Source organism: Salmo salar, chromosome ssa09, assembly GCF_905237065.1.
Source record: "Salmo salar chromosome ssa09, Ssal_v3.1, whole genome shotgun sequence".
In the NCBI taxonomy this organism is placed as follows: Eukaryota; Metazoa; Chordata; class Actinopteri; order Salmoniformes; family Salmonidae; genus Salmo; species Salmo salar.
The window spans coordinates 31,253,242-31,272,600 of record NC_059450.1 but is presented as its reverse complement, the minus strand read 5'-3'; the positions used below and the strand labels follow the sequence as shown (position 1 = coordinate 31,272,600).

General features: G+C 45.8%; 2 protein-coding genes across 7 annotated transcripts in view; both read left to right on the top strand.

Annotated features, from left to right (window-relative positions):
- ppp1r13ba (protein phosphatase 1, regulatory subunit 13Ba) overlaps positions 1 to 13,552 on the top strand; it is a 42,492-nt gene extending 28,940 nt beyond the window's left edge. For all 6 annotated transcript variants that reach the window (XM_045723588.1, XM_014211147.2, XM_045723589.1 and 3 more), the window contains 10 exons: positions 477 to 669; positions 1,023 to 1,148; positions 7,824 to 7,906; positions 8,240 to 8,672; positions 8,972 to 9,735; positions 10,146 to 10,286; positions 10,534 to 10,667; positions 10,832 to 10,998; positions 11,432 to 11,631; positions 11,930 to 13,552. In XM_045723588.1, the coding sequence (XP_045579544.1) occupies positions 477 to 669; positions 1,023 to 1,148; positions 7,824 to 7,906; positions 8,240 to 8,672; positions 8,972 to 9,735; positions 10,146 to 10,286; positions 10,534 to 10,667; positions 10,832 to 10,998; positions 11,432 to 11,631; positions 11,930 to 11,971 (2,283 nt within the window). In that variant the 3' untranslated portion in view covers positions 11,972 to 13,552. The remainder of the gene's footprint in view (positions 1 to 476; positions 670 to 1,022; positions 1,149 to 7,823; positions 7,907 to 8,239; positions 8,673 to 8,971; positions 9,736 to 10,145; positions 10,287 to 10,533; positions 10,668 to 10,831; positions 10,999 to 11,431; positions 11,632 to 11,929) is intronic.
- sdsl (serine dehydratase-like) lies at positions 12,521 to 17,754 on the top strand. Its single transcript, XM_045724950.1, is given in 5 exon segments — positions 12,521 to 12,532; positions 15,929 to 16,022; positions 16,481 to 16,508; positions 16,510 to 16,577; positions 16,747 to 17,754. Coding segments are annotated over 5 exon segments (396 nt in total). The 3' UTR covers positions 16,941 to 17,754.
- The last annotated feature ends 1,605 nt before the right edge of the window (positions 17,755 to 19,359 follow it).

Here is a 19,359-nt window from a genome sequence, read left to right as displayed (position 1 = left end):
GACTTATAGATGACCTGGAGCCAGTGGGTTTGGCGACGAATATGTAGCGAGGACCAGCCAACGAGAGCATACAGGTCGCAGTGGTGGGTAGTATATGGGGCTTTGGTGAGAAAACGGATGGCACTGTGATAGACTGCATTCAATTTGCTTTGTGTTCCCACTCACTCTCATACAAACAGACCGCCAGCGTATACAGTAGCATAGCATGCATAAATACTGTGTAGTGAAAGTACACAAAGTTTTCACATTTTGCTGCCTTAAAAACGAGCGTTTTAATTTTCCAAATTTAAGACAACAAAATGCTGATAATTTCACTAGGCACTGTTAACACGTATTTAGGTAGTTGACTTTGCTCTCTGTCTCTTAACAATCTCTGTACTCATTGTGATTTGAACCACCGCTGCTTTGACTGTGGAAGTATAGCTGACATTGTATTTTGCCCTCTCTCTCTCTCCACCCTCTCTCTCTCTCCACAGCTTAACAGGATAAACGGTCCTCCCTCCCCCCAGCCCACCCCCAGCAGCTCAGGCCGCGTGGCCGCTGTATGTCCGTACATCCAGGTGCCCGTCCCAGGCAGACAGGAGGTGGGCTACGCTCTGCCCCCAGACCCCGTTAAACCACCGTTTGTCCCTGGGACTGGCACCATCAGCCATGGCCGCTACAAATCAGGTCAGTCCCTGCGCCACACTGCAGCTTTACCTACTTTATCAGTCTCAAACTACTGACTGTCAGACTATATCTGTTTATTTGGGACACCTTGGTTTATCTGATCTGGACAATCATGAGATTGCTATGGCATAGCTGGTAACTTCTCTGAAATTTCTGTTCTAAACTCGTTATATTTTTTTCTGATTATTTTTTATTTTTTATCTGGTTCAGCGTTCTCTAACTTCCTGTCCTCTCTATTCTGTCATGTCTGTCTGTGGACCTCTTCTTCTCCTGCCCTTATTCGTATCGTCTGTTCTGTCGGTGTTGTTGTTGATGTTGTGGTGCCACGCTGTGCGTGGTCTCGGGCTCAGCAGGGGAGGAAGGGTGCGGTGTGAGGAAGCCCTCTGTCCAATGGAAGGTCTCAGATTTAGACATCATAGTGGACCCCATGGAGATGAGAGAGGGGCCCCGGTCCCCCTCAGGGGCCTACAGTGCCGACAGTGAGTCTGCAGCCAGGGGCTAGGGCAGCAGAAGCAGAGGGGCTTCAGTAACAGGGCTCAATATCAACAACATAAATGTAGATAGTTCTGTACTTGCATGTATAACATAGTTACAACTTTGACCTAAAACCAATTCCACAGCCTTCCCTTATTTTATACATAATTAAATATACACATTGAGTGGGGTCTCCGTAACAAGGCCTCAGTAACAGGGCCCTATATTATAATAAAATACACATTTCAAGTTTTATTAGTCGTATGTACACGATACACATGGTAAACACAATCCAATGAAATGCTTAATTGCAGGTTCCTTCTCGGCAATGCTACAACAATAAGAAATAATAAAAGATAACTACATTGAGTGGGGCCTCCGTAACAGGGCCCTATATCAACAACATAGCATAGGATAGGATAGCATAGGATAACAGCAACCTAAAACTAATGCCACTCCCTTGCCTTCCCTCCTTATATAAAATCTGTACAGGTTTAAATCATTATCTTACTATTGTGTTCATCTTCAGTATGCCTGTGTGAGGTTCCATTTCTTTTGGGCCTTGAAAATATATTTATTTACAGTACCAGTCAAAAGTATGGACACACCTACACATTCCAGGGTTTTATTTAATTTTTTTACTATTTTCTACATTTTAGAATAGTAGTAAAAGCATCAAAACTGTGAAATAACACATATGGCATCATGTAGTAACCGAAAAAGTGTTAAACAAATCAAAATGTATTTCAGATTATAGATTCTTCAAAGTAGCCACCCTTTGCCTTAATGACAGCTTTGCACACTCGTGACATTCTCTCAACCAGCTTCACCTGGAATGCTTTTCCAACAGTTTTGAAGGAGTTCCCACATATGCTGAGCACTTGTTGGCTGCTTTTCCTTCAATCTGCAGTCCAACTCATCCCAAACCATCACAATTGGGTTGAGGTCGGGTGATTGTGGAGGCCAGGTCATCTGATGCAGCCCTCCATCACTCTCCTTCTTGGTCAAATAGCCCTTACACGGCCTGGAGGTGTGTTGGGTCATTGTCCTGTTAAAAAGTAAATGATAGTCCCGCTAAGCGCAAACCAGATGGGATGGCGTTTCGCTGCAGAATGCTGTGGTAAACATGCTGGTTAAGTGTGCCTTGAATTCTAAATAAATTACAGACAGTATCACAAGTAACGCACCATCACACCACCTCCTCCATGCTTCACGGTGGGAACCACACATGCAGAGATCATCCGTTCACCTATTCTGCATCTCACAAAGACACTGCAGTTGGACCCAAAAATCTCAAATTTGGACTCATCAGACCAAAGGACAGATTTCCACCGGTATAACGTCCATTGCTTGTGCTTCTAGTAAAAATAAAGAAAACTCCTTGAATGAGTAGGTGTGTCCAAACTTTTGACTGGTACTTGATATTGTAATTCATTGTCATTATGAGCAGCCTCAATTGAATAAGGGGAAATGGTTAGGTAACATGGTTTATTTGTATGGACGTATGACGTTAGAGAAGGGGTTACTGCGGCATTGTTCTCCACCTCTTTGAATGCAACAAGCCAAACATGTCTCACAAATAGAACTCACGTACAGTAGAGAGTGAAATGATAGGTTGTCTTTGATGGACTTGAGCTGCGCCCCAAATGGCACCCTGTTCCATATACAGTACCAGTCAACATTTTGGACACACCTACTCATTCCAGGGTTTTTATTTATTTTTACAATGTTTTACATTGTGAAATAACACATATGGAATCATGTAGTAACCAAAAAAGTTTTAAACAAATCAAAATATATTTTATTTTTGAGATTCTTCAAAGTAGCCACCCTTTGCCTTTGACAGCTTTGCACACTCTTGGCATTCTCTCAACCAGCTTCATGAGGTAATCACCTGGAATGCATTTCAATTGAACCAAGATGGCGTAGCAGTCGGACGTGTGTTTGTCTTGTCCCATGTAAATAGTAGTTTTCCTTGTTTTTTTTTTGGTATATATTTTAATCTCACTTTCCATCTACGGACTGAATATACTTTCCTGCAACCTGCCTCACCCAATGTGGTATGGATCTGCTATTTTTATACTTTAGAACCAGAACCCCATCAGCAGCCTACTCGCTTCTAGCTAGTAGTCAGTTAGCCACTGCTAGCGGTCTTCACTGTTAACTCGGACACCAGCCAGCTTCAGCTCGGTCAATACCTGCCAGTCTGCACAGCGCGATATCAACCCAGAGCATATCGGACTGCTTTTTCTCTACCACATCTCCGGATTCTCTGGACCATTACACCGGATCATCGTAGCTAGCTAGCAACAACCTGAGTGGCTACTGCTGGCTAACGCCTCTGTCCCGAAGCAAGCACCAGTTAGCCTTGAGCTAGCCTCGAGCTAGGCCCATCTCCCGCTTACCAAAGGTCTACCAGCTAATTTTTGGGCTACAATACCTCTTTGGCCTGGACCCTTTATTACTGACACAGAGCACCGCCGATCCGTCACGACTGGTCTGCTGACTTAATTGTCCGAGGAGGTTTCAACAGGCTTTTCCGTTGCGACGTTGCTGAACGGCTCCCTGACTCACCTATTGCTGCTCATTGGACCCTATGATCACTCGGCTACACATGCCTCTCCCTAATGTCAATATGCCGTGTCTACTGCTGTTTAGGTTAGTTATTGTTTTATTTCACTGTGGAGCCCCCAGCCCCACCCAACATGCCTTAGATAGCTCTTTTGTCCCACACATGCGGAGACCTCACCTGGCTTAACTGGTGCCTCCAGAGACACAACCACTCTCATCATCACTCAATGCCTAGGTTTACCTCCACTGTACTCACATCCTACCATGCCCTTGTCTGTACATTATGCCCTGAATCTATTCTATCACGCCCAGAAATCTGCTCCTTTTATACTCTGTTCCCAACACACTAGACGACCAGTTCTTATAGCCTTTAGCCGTACCTGTCATAAAATAAGTTGTACTCATCCTTAAAAATGTCGTACTGGAGAGAAGAGGACCAAAACGCAGCAGGTATGTGCAGGCTCATCTTGACTTTTATTCACTATCAAAATGAATGCCAAAATAACAAACCATGAGAATGAATGAACGAACCACCAACAAACATTCTGGCAAAGCATAGGCTCAACACAGAACAATTCCCCACAAACCCCAGTGACAAACAACTCCTACATATGTGACTCCCAATCAGGAACAACGATTCCCAGCTGTTCCTGATCAGGAGTCACAAGACACACACCAGACTGCCACGTCCTGACCCCCAAACTACTACACCAGCTCCATCTGCTGGTCAGGACGTGACAGTACCCCCCCCCTCAAGGTGCAGACCCCGGAATGCACCTAAAAAAGAAAAAACAAGAAAAATCCCCAATACCCCAACAAAAACCCAACAAACAATAACCCCTAAACCATAAGGGAGGGAAGGGAGGGTGGCTGCCGTCAACGACGGCACTGTGCTACACCCTCCCTCCCCAACCCACCTATCCTGGAGGTGGCTCAGGTGCAGGCAACTCGGGGCAGTCTGGCAACTCGGGGCAGTCTGGCAACTCGGGGCAGTCTGGCAACTCGGGGCAGTCCGGCAACTCGGGGAAGTCCGGCAACTCGGGGCAGTCCGGCAACTCGGGGCAGGTCGGGGCAGGTCGGGGCAGTCCGGCCACTCGGGGCAGGTCGGGGCAGTCCGGCCACTCGGGGCAGGTCGGGGCAGTCCGGCCACTCGGGGCAGGTCGGGGCAGTCCGGCCACTCGGGGCAGGTCGGGGCAGTCCGGCCACTCGGGGCAGGTCGGGGCAGTCCGGCCACTCGGGGCAGGTCGGGGCAGTCCGGCCACTCGGGGCAGGTCGGGGCAGTCCGGCCACTCGGGGCAGGTCGGGGCAGTCCGGCCACTCGGGGCAGGTCGGGGCAGTCCGGCCACTGTTGACTGGCGGGCAGCTCTGACGACGACTGTTGACTGGCGGGCAGCTCTGACGACGACTGTTGACTGGCGGGCAGCTCTGACGACGACTGTTGACTGGCGGGCAGCTCTGACGACGACTGTTGACTGGCGGGCAGCTCTGACGACGACTGTTGACTGGCGGGCAGCACTGACGACGACTGTTGACTGGCGGGCAGCTCTGACGGCGACTGTTGACTGGCGGGCAGCTCTGACGGCGACTGTTGACTGGCGGGCAGCTCTGACGACGACTGTTGACTGGCGGGCAGCACTGACGACGACTGTTGACTGGCGGGCAGCTCTGACGGCGACTGTTGACTGGCGGGCAGCTCTTGTGCCCCCCCCTAAAAAATTATTGGGGGTGCCTCTCGGTCTCCCTTACCTCGCCAGCCTTCTTCCGCTGCTTGGTCCTTTGTTGGTGGGGAATTCTGTCACACAATAAGTTGTACTCATCCTTAAAAATGTCGTACTGGAGAGAAGAGGACCAAAACGCAGCAGGTATGTGCAGGCTCATCTTGACTTTTATTCACTATCAAAATGAATGCCAAAATAACAAACCATGAGAATGAATGAATGAACGAACCAACCAACCAACCAACCAACCAACCAACGAACCAACGAACCAACGAACCAACGAACCAACGAACAGTCTGGCAAAGCATAGGCTCAACACAGAACAATTCCCCACAAACCCCAGTGACAAACAACTCCTACATATGTGACTCCCAATCAGGAACAACGATTCCCAGCTGTTCCTGATCAGGAGTCACAAGACACACACCACACTGCCACGTCCTGACCCCCAAACTACTACACCAGCTCCATCTGCTGGTCAGGACGTGACAGTACCCTTATCCTTTCTATTGTGTTATTGACTCTACGTTTGTTTATCCCATGTGTAACTCTGTGTTGTTGTTTTTGTCGCACTGCTTTGCTTTATCTTGGCCAGGTCGCAGTTGTAAATGAGAACTTGTTCTCAACTGGCCTACCTGGTTAAATAAAAGTGAAATAAAAAAATTAACAGGTGTGCCTTGTTATGTTAATTTGTGGAATTTCTTTCTTTAATGCATTTGAGCCAATAAGTTGTGTTGTGATAAGATAGGGTTGGTATACAGAAGATAGCCCTATTTGGTAAAAGATCAAGTCCATATTATGGCAAGAACAGCTCAAATAAGCAAAGAGAAACGACTTTCCATCATTACTTTAAGACTGAGGTGCAGTTAATCCAGAAAATTTCAAGAACTTTGAAAGTTTCTTCAAATGCTGCCGCAAAAGAAACTCGAGCGCTATGATGAAACTGGCTCTCATGAGGACCACCACAAGAAAGGAAGACCCAGAGTTACCTCTGCTGCAGAGGATACATTCATTAGAATAACTGCACCTCAGATTGCAGCCCAAATAAATGCTTCACAGAGTACAAGTATCAGACACATCTCAACATCAACTGTTCAGGGGAGACTGCGTGAATCATTATCATTTGTTTTTCAACATGACAATGACCCAACACACCTCCAGGCTGTGTAAGGGCTATTTGACCAAGAAGGAGAGTGATGGAGTGAAGGAAAAGCAGCCAACAAGTGCTCAGAATATGTGGGAACTCCTTCAAAACTGTTGGAAAAGCATTCCAGGGGAAGCTGGTTGAGAGAATACCAAGAGTGTGCAAAGCTGTCATCAAGGCAAAGGGTGGCTACTTTGAAGAATCAAAAATGTGTGTATATATATATATATATATATAGAAAACACTTGTTTGGTTACTTCATGATTCTATGTGTTATTTCATAGTTTTGATGTCTTCACTATTATTTGACAATGTAGAAAATAGTAAAAATAAAGAAAAACTCTTGAATGAGTAGGTGTGTCCAAATGTTTGACTGGTACTGTGTAAGCCCTACTTTTGACCAGAGCCCTATTTCAGATGCAGCCTTAAATTGTGTAGTCCTTCAAGTGCTCACCTTTTAATAGGGCTGGGCAGTTGTACTGTTTGAAAGGGAGAGTAGGCAAGGCTTAGTTGGCACAGACACTGCAATAGGTTTAATAGGAAGTCTGGCAGACAGACAGACAGGGAATAGTTTACCTCCAGACAGACTATGTCTCAGAGAGTGAGAGAGTTATCCTCTTGGAGTGATAGACACTCTAATCTCTTTAACCCGATCAGAATCGGGGACCAAAATACACCCAGCACATACACCTTGTATTAGACCTGACCCTGTGTCCCTCAGGTCAGTCTGTTGGTATGGAGGGCAAGCTGTTCCTGTATTGTGCCAGTCTGTTGGTATGGAGGGCAAGCTATTCCTGTATTGTGCCAGTCTGTTGGTATGGAGGGCAAACTGTTCCTGTATTGTGCCAGTCTGTTGGTATGGAGGGCAAGCTGTTCCTGTATTGTGCCAGTCTGTTGGTATGGAGGGCAAGCTGTTCCTGTACTGTGCCAGTCTGTTGGTATGGAGGGCAAGCTGTTCCTGTACTGTGCCAGTCTGTTGGTATGAGAGCACAAGGCAACGAGTTCTTCAAATAGACAGTGTGTGTGTGTGTGTGTGTGTGTGTGTGTGTGTGTGTGTGTGTGTGTGTGTGTGTGTGTGTGTGTGTGTGTGTGTGTGTGTGTGTGTGTGTGTGTGTGTGTGTGTGTGTGTGTGTGTGTAACTGTACTTTCCGTTGCTCATTTGGACTAGCATCAACATTCTCTCTCTCTCTCTCTCTCTCTCTCTGTCTCTGTGTGTGTGTGTGTGTGTGTGTGTACCCCTCCTGTAGCCAATGAAGCAGTGTGGCCCACCCTGAGTAAAAGTGTCTCCTCGATGCAACCTTCAGATTGGAGGAACACCAGCCCAGACCAGGTGAGATCCATGCTCCACCTCCCACTACTACAGTCATTGGGTACATCTCAATAGTCTAAAGTGGCTTACTATCATCATCTCCTCTCTTTCATCTGCAAGGATATTAAATAACTAACCATTAAAAGCAATTCCTGGTTGGTTTTCTACACCATATTGCTTTCACAGACCCAGTATTTTTTAGATCAATGCAGACAGAGAGGACACAAGTGGAGGAAGCCACTTAAGACTATTTAGATGCAGCCATTCACTTTTGGCTCTTTCACACACTCCTTGGACTCTCCTTCCTACTGTCCTATAATGGATCTAACTGGTTCACGGTGTTTCCCTCCACAGAGCCTTGACTTCAGTAAGCTACCAGGAGGATCCGTGTCCAAACCACTACCCATCTACGGGACCTACCCTGCACCTACTGGCCACCCGTCTATAGTCTGCTCTACCAGCTCCCTGACCAGGTCTGTCCCTGCCACTTTAGCCTGGCAGCGTTCAGCCCCAGCACCTCCTGGTTACTCCTCCCAGCAGATCCAGCAGCGTATCTCTGTCCCCCCTAGCCCCACACCCCAGTCAGGCCAGGGGGAGGGGGAGAGGCCTGACCCCCCGCCGGCTGTGGCTGTGAGGCCATACATTCCAGACCGGTCCTCCTCCAGGCCTCAGTCCCCCAGGAAGGGCCCTGCCACTATGAACTCCTCCTCTATCTACCACATGTACCTGCAGCAGCCTGCAGCAGCCAAGAGCTACCCAGCAGGAGGCAGGTCTGCTGTCAAAGCAGGTAAAAGCCTCAATCGATGGACATTATATTTTTTAAAGAGTCAGTCAGACCTGGGTTCTAATAGTATTTGATTTCCTTCAAATAATTAAGCTGCACTTGATTGAGCATGCCTTGCACAGTGGGATCAATGTAATAGTTCCAAAAGTGCAAAGGCGCTCCAGGGAGTCTCAATCAAACTCTCAAAGTATTTGAAGAAAACAAGTTGTATTTCAACCCCGGCCTGATTCAGATAATGCTTGAAGCACGGGTCTCAATCTGTATGGTCCTATATTAATATCACCATCTCCTTTTGTTCGTAGTGTATGGGAAACCCGTGCTTCCCTCCAGCACCTCTCCCTCCCCTGTGCCCTTCCAGCACGGGGCACTGTCCCCAGGAGGAGAGAGTGGAGAGGACATGGTGGACAGGGAAGGGGACACCACAGAGGGTAGACTCCTACCCCCTCCCAGTGTGGAGAACATCCCGCGGCCCCTGAGCCCCACCAAGCTGACCCCCGTGGCCCATTCCCCGCTGTGCTACCAGAGCGACGCCGACCTAGAGGTCCTGCGCCGGCGGCTGACCAACGCACCGCGCCCGCTGAAGAAACGCAGCTCCATCACAGAGCCAGAGGGCCCCACCGGACCCAACATCCAGAAGCTCCTGTACCAGCGCTTCAACACCCTGGCCGGAGGCATGGACGGCAGCAACAGCACCCTGTTCTACCAGCCCGTCTTCATGGGTGGTGTCCTGGGATGTCCGGACATGGACAACATCAACACTTCAAATGGGAACCTGATCGGGACAGCTTCCCTGGTCGTCACTGCGGCAGACATTCCCAACTCAGACCATCGCCTGTCCTCTTCCATGTCCCCTTCCTCTGACTCCAATGACAAAAGGACACCCCCACCCAGTGAGACCGCTCCCCGCGTGCCCACCCCCCAGCCCAGCCTGGAATACAACTACAACAACCAACCTGGTCCTGCTAGCACCACCTCCACTCCCAGGCCCATCCCCATCCCTGAGGCCTCGTCTCCCCAGCAGAAAGAAACCTCTCTCTGGACTGTCACACCCCCGGCATTGCCTAAGGTCAACCTGCGGAGCCACAGCTCCATAATGCAACAGCATGCTTCATTTTTGTGTGCCATAATACATAGGGTCTAGAGTTTCTCCTGGTCAGGTCACATGGTCAGAAACAAAACAAAAAATCTGACTTATGCCAGAGTTGCCATCTGAGTTGCAAATGTTACTTTCTTCACAGGAAAAATTCCCTGCCCTAGTCATGACATTAGACCACAGGAGCCTGCCGAGGGGAGGACAGCTCATAATAATGACTGGAATGAAGTGAATGGAATGGTATCAAACACATGGAAACCACTTGTTTGATACCATTCCATTTATTCCGTTCCAGCCATTACTGTGAGCCCGTCCTCCCCAATTAAGGTGCCACCAACCACCTGTGCATTAGCCAGAGAGTAACTCCACTTTTTCTGTCTCAGCAGATCAAGAGGACTAACCTGAAGAAGCCTGAATCAGAGCGGATAGGCCACGGGCTGCGGGTCAAGTTCAACCCTCTGGCCCTGCTACTGGATGCCTCTCTGGAGGGAGAGTTTGACTTGGTGCAGCGGATCATCTATGAGGTAATCATAGGCTCTTCAATTCAATTCAAACTTTATTGTCCCAGAAGATAAATTCCTTGTGTTGAGTCTTCTCATTTTACGTACCATTCTGTCAGCCTGTGAGAGATTTCAAACTGATTTCTAAGTCAGCTGCTCTTTAAAACATTTTAATGGCTTCTGTGACTGTTAATATAAAAAGGGCTTTATCAATACATTTATATTTGATTCATGAAATAAATGTGATTGATTGATCCTTTCCCCCATGCAGGTTGAGAACCCCAGCACGGCCAATGACGAGGGCATCACCCCCCTTCACAACGCCGTATGTGCTGGACGCCACCACATCGTCAAGTTCCTGCTCGACTTTGGAGTTAACGTCAATGCTGCTGACAGCGATGGATGGTGAGGACGTACACTGTGACCATTTCTCATTGACCTTTTCTTTCTCTTTCTCTCCTCTCTTTCTCTTTGACCTTACCTTAGCTTTGGTCAGCTGCATTTAAAACAGTCAAGACTTCACAATGTCTCCATGAACGTCTCTCCTTTTGTGTCTGTCATGTGTTCAGGACCCCACTACACTGTGCGGCCTCCTGTAACAGTGTGCATCTCTGTAAGCTGCTGGTAGAGTCAGGGGCGGCCATCTTTGCCACCACCATCAGTGACGTGGAGACAGCGGCTGATAAGTGTGAGGAGATGGAGGACGGATACACACTGTGTTCCCAGTTCCTCTTCGGTGAGTGGTGTTGTATAGAGAGAACATGCGGCTCCTGTCTACAAACAACCCCTAGCCCCTACACCCTTACACACTTTTGTAGATCTGTGGAGCTCAAAGGAGAGCTATGGGCCATGTCCCCCAAACAACAGTTATTCCCACACACTCATGCTTGGATATGTAGAATTGGATAGGTATAAGCTATATGTCGAAAGCTCCATCTAATCTATATGAAGGCAAGGCAAAGCATCAACCTTATTGATGGTACCCATCCAATCCTACACTAGGGGCAAGGAGGGGCCCCTCAATCACGGCCGGTTGTGATAAAGCCTGGAATCGAACCAGGGTCTGTAGTGACGCCTCTGGCACTGAGATGCAGTGCCTTAGACCGCTGCGCGACTGGAATCCCCTGAGAACTGGGAAGTGACCCTCTTCCTCTCTGTCCGTCCGCCAGGGCTGCAGGAGAAGCTGGGGGTGATGAATAAAGGGTCTGTGTATGCGCTGTGGGACTACGAGGCACAGAGCTCAGACGAGCTGTCCTTCCACGAGGGAGACGCCATCACCACCCTGAGTCGCAGGGACGACGCTGAGACAGAGTGGTGGTGGGCCAGGCTACATGACAAGGAGGGCTACGTACCACGCAACCTGCTCGGGGTAAGGCCAGTCACCATGATGGATACAACTATGGTCTGAGTCACTAGGAAGTTAATATCATAGAGATCCTATAATTCTGTTTAATTCTATGGTTAATGTGTTGTATGTAGGTATATAGATTTCCACAATCTTGTTTGAAATTAGATGCTAATCTAATGTTAGTTGAATTGATGAGGATCCCAAAATATTTGGTAATAAATCCTAAGTTGTAACATGGCACCCCCTGCTGTACCTGCCTGTAGAATACGAATTTCCATGATCAGAAAATACAATTAATAGTAACATTTTCTTCTTACAGTTGTATCCAAGGATCAAGCCTAGACAACGTTCTCTGGCATAGAGAAGACGGTGCACTTTGCTGAGAAGGCAGTGCACGTTGTTGCGCTCTGACTGGGCTCAGAGCTGGGTCTGACTGGATCTGCAGACAGTGGCTGTGACGGGAAAGTGCCCTCTCTCTGTGCCAGTCTGTGCCACCCCAGAACAAAGGACAAGGGCCATGGCATGGACAGAGGGGGCCATATCCGGACAGAGACAGACAGACAGACAGACATGCTTGGAATTGGTAGTCACTTACCAAAGAGGAAGTAGAGGCAGTATCCACGGCCCAGAGATCTGTCTAAAAAATATTGTAAGGTCCCCCCTGCCCTTCATTGGACCATGAAGCAATGAAGCTCATTGGATCATGAAGCAATGAAACAAAACATTTTTGTTTTATTTTCAATGACTCCCATCACCCTGCCACCACCCCTCATCCAGAGAATACTCTGAGCAGAGCTTCCCTCTTTCCCCTCTCACTCAGTGTTTGTCTCCTGTGTGTCAGAGTTAGGACTTGAATGTGATGATCTCAGAAAAGGGAGCAGAGAACAGGAGCAGTCATGAGTTATTGAATATGGGTTTTGCAGTAAGTGCTGTTTGAAGGCGATCAGAGTTTAAACCCTGGAGTTCATATCTTCAGGGTTCAGCAGAGGAAAGAAGGGAACAGGTTTTTACAAGATGAGAAAAGGAAGGAAAGACACAGAAGGTGTAATTGAAAGACTTTGAAGGCCAGTTAAAACTACTAAAAGATGTGTGGAATTTTTAAAACAGTCATACAATGTTGGTGTTATTTATGCAAACCAAAATGTGTTCTGAAGGAATGAGTGGAAGATGTAATGCTGGGATGGGAAAGTGAAAGGGGCTGCATTCTCTTCTACAGATGCAATAACTATGAAGCTAACTATGGGCGTGAATTTGAACTAAACTCATCAAAACACTCATAAGCCTACAGTATATAAATGCTTTATCACCTAAAAAGGCCTATAGTTGGATCTCTGTTTGGAGTTTGTATTCATATTGAGTTACATTTTAGCAGACGTTTGTACATTGTATTGTTTTCCCTATTTTTGTTTCAGGTTGGTTGTTGTCTTTTTAATACCTATCATGCAAAGTGATACACATTTTGATCACTGAGTATAGCCATACCACAGGAGGTTGGTGGCACCTTAATTGGGGAGGATGGGCTTGTGGTAATGGCTGGAGCGGAATAGTGGAATGGTATCAAATACAGCAAACACATGGTTTCCATGAGTTTGATGCCATTCCATTTGCTCCGTTCCAGCCATTATTGTGAGACGTCCTCCCCTCAGCAGCCTCCACTGAGCCATACTGTACTATCTTTGGTATAGCCTACCTGTTGACTGATGCTGGCTTGATCTATAGGTTGTGTATTACCATCAGTTCTATGGGATGGTTTATGTGACAAAACAAACACCAATCAATATGCACAATGAAATGTAAATGTACACAATAAATAATGATTTCCCTTAAATGGGGATATTTTTTTTTTAACCTATACTGAACAAAAATATGAATGCAACATGTAAAGTGTTGGTCCCATGTTTCATAAACTGAAATAAAAGAATCCAGAAATGTTCTATATGCACGAAAGCTTATTTCTCACAAATTTGTTTACATCCCTGTTAGTTAGCATTTATCCTTTGCCAATATAATCCATCTACCTGACAGGTAAAAGGCTGATTAAACAGCATGATCTTTACACAGGTGCACCTTGTGCTGGGGACAATGAAATGCCACTCTAAAATGTACAGTTTTGTCACACAACACAATGCCACAGATGTCTCAAGTTTTGAGGGAGAGAGCAATTGGCATGCTGACTGCAGGAATGTCCACCAGAGCTGATGCCAGAGGATTTAATGTTCATTTCTCTACGTTGTTTTGGAGAATTTGGCAGTACATCCAACCAGCCTCAGAACCGCAGACCAAGTATAACCACACCAGCCCAGGACCTCCACGTTCGGCTTCTTCATCTGCGGGATTGACTGAGACCAGCCACCCTGACAGCTGATGAAAATTTGGGTTTGTACAACCAAAGAATTGCTGCACAAACTGTCTCAAGGAGCTCATCTGCGTGCTCCTCATCCTCACCAGGGTCTTGGTCTGACTGCAGTTTGGTGTCGTAACCGACTTCAGTGGGCAAATGATCACCTTCGATGGCCATTGGCACGATGGAGGAGTGTGCTCTTTAGGGATGAATCCCGGTTTCAACTGTACCATGCAGATGGCAGACAGTGTGTATGGCGTCGTGTTGGCAAGCTGTTTGCTGATGTCAACATTGTGAACAGAGTGCCTCATGGTGGGGTTATGGTATAGGCAGGCATAAGCTATGGACAATGAACACAATTGCATTTTATCGAGGGAAATTTGAATGCACAGAGATACCGTGAGGAGATTCTGAGGCCCATTGTCGTGCCATTCAGCCACCGCCATAACCTCATGTTTCAGCATGATAAAGCACAGCTCCATGTCACAAGGATCTGTACACAATTCCTGGAAGCTGAAAATGTCTCAGTTCTTCCATGGCCTGCATACTCGCCAGACATGTCACCCGTTGATCATGTTTGGGATGCTCTGGATCGAAGTGTACGACAGTGTGTTCCAGTTCCCACCAATATCCATAAACTTCGCACAGCCATTGAAGAGGAGTGGGACAACATTCCACAGGCCACAATCAACAGCCTGATCAACTCTATGTAAAGGAGATGTGTTGCGCTTTATGAGGCAAATGGTGGTCACACCAGATACTGACTGGTTTTCTGATCCACACCCCTACTTTATTTTTTAACATTTTTTTAAGGTATCTGTAACAAACATGCATATTGTTTGTCACAGTCATGCGAACAGTCACTGTTTTCCCAGTCATGTGAATCTCATAGATTAGGGCCTAATGAATTTATTTCAATTGACTGATTTCCTTATGGGAACTGTAACTCAGTAAAATCTTAGAAATTGTTGCATGTTGCGGTTATATTTTAGTTCAGTGTAGAATGTTATACTTTACGTTTTGCAATGCTATGCGCAATTCTGACATTGGCTACAGTCTTTATACAGTCCACCAAACAAGAGTTAATAATTGATTTCTGATCTATCCCACCTCTGGGCTAAACATTGACCAGTATCTTCCTGACAGGTGCAGTTTTCTGTGAAGGTCGAGTAGCAATCACGCACTGAGAGCCGCTGTAAGTTATGGTTGTCACAAAGTTGCACCATTACAAAATGAATTGTACTATAGCAGCCTACTTCTTGCCTACTGTCTTTTCTGTGGACTGGTCACATAGGTGTGAAAATAAAACCCTGCATTTGTGCATGTGCACTACCATTCAAGAGGAGATCGAAGACTTTCATAGTTGTTGACTAATCGTCTATCAAGGGACTTGGGCCATCACGGCAAATCCAGAAGCCTTTCACATAAATAGTCTGTTTTTGGAGAGCATAGACTTCTGAACGGATGGGGACCACAGTGTATTTAAAAATGGAAAGTTCCCAACCCTCTGGTTCATTCAACATCTGCGGTATTGAACACGTGTCAAAAGGTAAGCATGTTCAAAAGGGTTGAAGTTAAGTTACCATAAATAATTTCACATCTATAGGCCTAATTGAATACACAGTTAGAATACTATTTTAGTAACATTTCAATGATTAGTGTTTCGCACAAGTGATGGGTCTATATGAATCCACTTGAAACAGACAAACAACTCCACATAAACCTTTAAATTACGCACATCATGGAATATGGGAAATGGACGCCATTATAACTGGTTTGTTTACTACGCTTGAAACACTTGTTTGACAGCACCTCCTGGTGTTGACCAGATAAGATGTGATTCAATGCTGCCTTGAGTTCATAATGATACAGAGGATATCCTTATAATTGACGACTGATTTACTTGTGGACTTTGTAGACTATGCCTGTTACCCCATGTGTGTGTGTTTCCATTTTTGTCTCATTTTGCCTGTTCAGGTGTGGGATGATGCTAATGATGAGGCCCTGCGTCTGACCCAGACTGATGCCCTGACCTACTGTATGTTCCACCCTTTGACCATCCTCTGCTCTGGTGAGAAGATATTGAAGTCAGACAAATCCTTAACCGAGCCTGTAGTAAAGGGCATGACTTCAAGAATGACTGACTTAGATCACAAATGATAAACTAGGTGTTTCGAGCCCTGAATGCTGATGGGCTGACAGCCGTGGTATATCAGACCGTATACCACAGGTTTTTACTGCTCTAATTACGTTGGTAACCAGTTTATAATTGTAATAAGGCACATTTTGGGGTTTGTGATATATGGCCAATATGTAAGGAGGTGGGCTGCGGCAGTGTGGCCATCATCTGTGGAGACTGAGGGAGCAGACTGTTTAAATGCAGCAGTAAAGGCTGGCAAGATAGTCACCCTCTCTGACATCACCAGGTGAGAAGAGAACAGAGATTAAACTGAGATTTTCATTTAGCATTATGTTGTATTCAAATCTATTCCATTCCATTCTAATAATCTGTGATGGTTGTATTGTCAGAGGCCAAGTGTCTGGGTTCGAAGACGGGGCAACATGAACATCATATCAGAGCTGGTCACTGACCAGCAGACCCTGCAAGCAGTGGAGACCTTCCTGGGTGAGCGTTGTACCAGCCGTCACTGTTCTCATCCCTATTCTTTACTCTGCTTTATGTGAGGTATAGTTGTATTCTAAAAGAAACATAGCTACGGGTTACGAATAAATATGTTCTGTTTGTGTGTGTGTATACATGTGTGCTTGCTTGTGTGTGTGTGTGTGTGTTCCAGACGAGGAGCGTGTGCTGGTGGAGCTGGCCTGCGGGGCTGTGTTAGCAGCTGTGTACTGTGGAGTCATCCAGAGACTGCAGGGTGAGGGTCGGCTGCCCGTTCCCCTAGCAGGGCCCCTGGTGATGATCGTCTGTGGAGGCAGCAGCGTCAATCAGGCACAGCTGGAACATCTCAGGAAGGTCCTCAATAGATGAACACAGAAAATGGAACCATAGAATTAGATAAACTATAGAAGAACACAGTTTGGAAAACCCTGCCGTAGTAGATTGAACAATAGTATAGTTGGCTACAGCACACACATTATTTACAAGGCTATTGGACTTCCACCAGTTTATGGCTCCAGACTGTGTTAATGAAAGATTATGAGGACGGATTCTTAATAGTTTTTGATCACAGCTTTTTAACACGTTGTATACATTTTCACAATGTTGACCAATACTGCCCCAAATTTCTCTGCTTTGTAATCTGTGCCAAATTTGGAAAATCTCTGACAACCTTTAATTCATGGAATGAAATCTGAAATAAAATTCAGTAGTGCTTATTATTAGTGTACATTTGATGCACCATTCAAATGCAGTTACTAGTTATGACCAACAGGTGGTACTCCTTGTCACTGAGAAGATACAGTCAGAGACTCAAGAGAAAGCTAAACATTTCATAGGCTTCTTTTTATCAGCTTGGTGCCGGTCAAATGAACTAAATAGACCAGACCCAGCTGCTATTGCATTGTTGCCTATGGGAGAGCCACCCCTAAAGTAGACTGGAACTGTGCCAATTTTTTTCAATGGTACAAGGTATTTTTGCCTCATCTTTATAATCCGCCATCTTTGATGCACTATCTCTGCAGACTAACCAAAAACCAGTGGAACTGGTAGGCTATACTAAGACACCCTTATATTGCGTTCCTTCTGATACCAATCTGTTTATATCAGCTATAAGCATGAATGATCTAGTATTACATTGTTTATGATATATAGTACCAGTCAAAAGTTTGGACACACCTACTCATTCAAGGGTTTTTCTTTATTTTAAAATTTTCTACATTGTAGAATAATAGTGCAGACATCAAAACTATGAAATAACACATATGGAATCATGTAGTAAACAGTGTTAAACAAATCAAAATATACTTTACATTTGAGATTCTTCAAAGTAGCCACCCTTTGCCTTGATGACAACATTGCACACTCTTAACCAGCTTCACGAGGGATGCTTTTCCAACAGTCTTGAAGGAGTTCCCACATATGCTGAGCACTTGTTGGCTGATTTTCCTTCACTCTGCGGTCCAACTCATCCCAAACCATCTCAATTGGGTTGAGGTCAGGTGATTATGGATGCCAGGTCATCTGATGCAGCACTCCATCACTCTCCTTCTTGGTCAAATAGCCCTTACACAGCCTGGAGGTGTGTTTTGGGACATTGTCCTGTTGAAAACATATGAGTCCCACTAAGTGCTAACCAAATGGAATGGCGTATCGCTGCAGAATGCTGTGGTAGCCATGCTGGTTAAGTGTGCCTTGAATTCTAAATAAATCAAAGTGTCAGCAAAGCACCATCATACCTCCTCCTCCATGCTTCACGGTGGGAACCACACATGCGAAGATCATCCGTTCACCTACTCTGCATCTCACAAAGACACGGCGGCTGGAACCAAAAATCTCAAATTTGGACTCATCAGACCAAAAGACAGATTTCCACCGGTCTAATGTCCATTGCTGGTGTTTCTTGGCACAAGCAAGTCTCTTCTTATTGGTGTCCTTTAGTAGTGGTTTCTTTACAGCAATTGGATCATGAAGGCCTGATTCACGCAGTCTCTTCTGAACAGTTGATGCTGAGGTGTGTCTGTTACTTGAACTCTGTGAAGCATTTATTTGGGCTGCAATTCGGCAGGTAGCGTAGGCAGCAGGTAGCCTAGTGGTTAGAGCGTTGGACTAGTAACCGAAAGGTTGCAAGATCGAATCCCTGAGCTGACAAGGTAAAAATCTGTTGTTCTGCCCCTGAACAAGGCAGTTAACCCACTGTTCCTAGGCCATCATTGAAAATAAGAATTTGTTCTTAACTGACTTGCCTAGTTAAATAAAGGTAAAATAAATAACAAATTCTGAAGCTGGTAACGCTAATGAACTTATCTTCTGCAGTAGAGGTAACTCTGGGTCTTCCTTTCCTGTGGCGGTCCTCATGAGAGCCAGTTTCATCATAGCTCTTGATGTTTTTTGCGACTGCACTTGAAGATCTTGTAAATTTGCCGGATTGACTGACCTTAATGTCTTAAAGTAATGATGGACTGTCGTTTCTCTTTGCTTATTTGAGCTGTTCTTGCCATAATATGGAATTGGTATTTTACCAAATAGGGCTATCTTCTGTATGCCACCCTTACCTTGTCACAACACAACTGATTGGCATTAAGAAGTATGAAGTATTAAGAATGCATTCCAGGTGACTACCTCATGAAGCTGGTTGAGAGAATGCCAAGCGTGTGCAAAGCTGTCATCAAGGCAAAGTGTGACTACTTTGAAGAATCCCAATCTTGTTTAACACTTTTTTGGTTACTACATGATTCCATATGTGTTATTTCATAGTTTTGATGTCTTCACTATTATTCTACAATGTAGA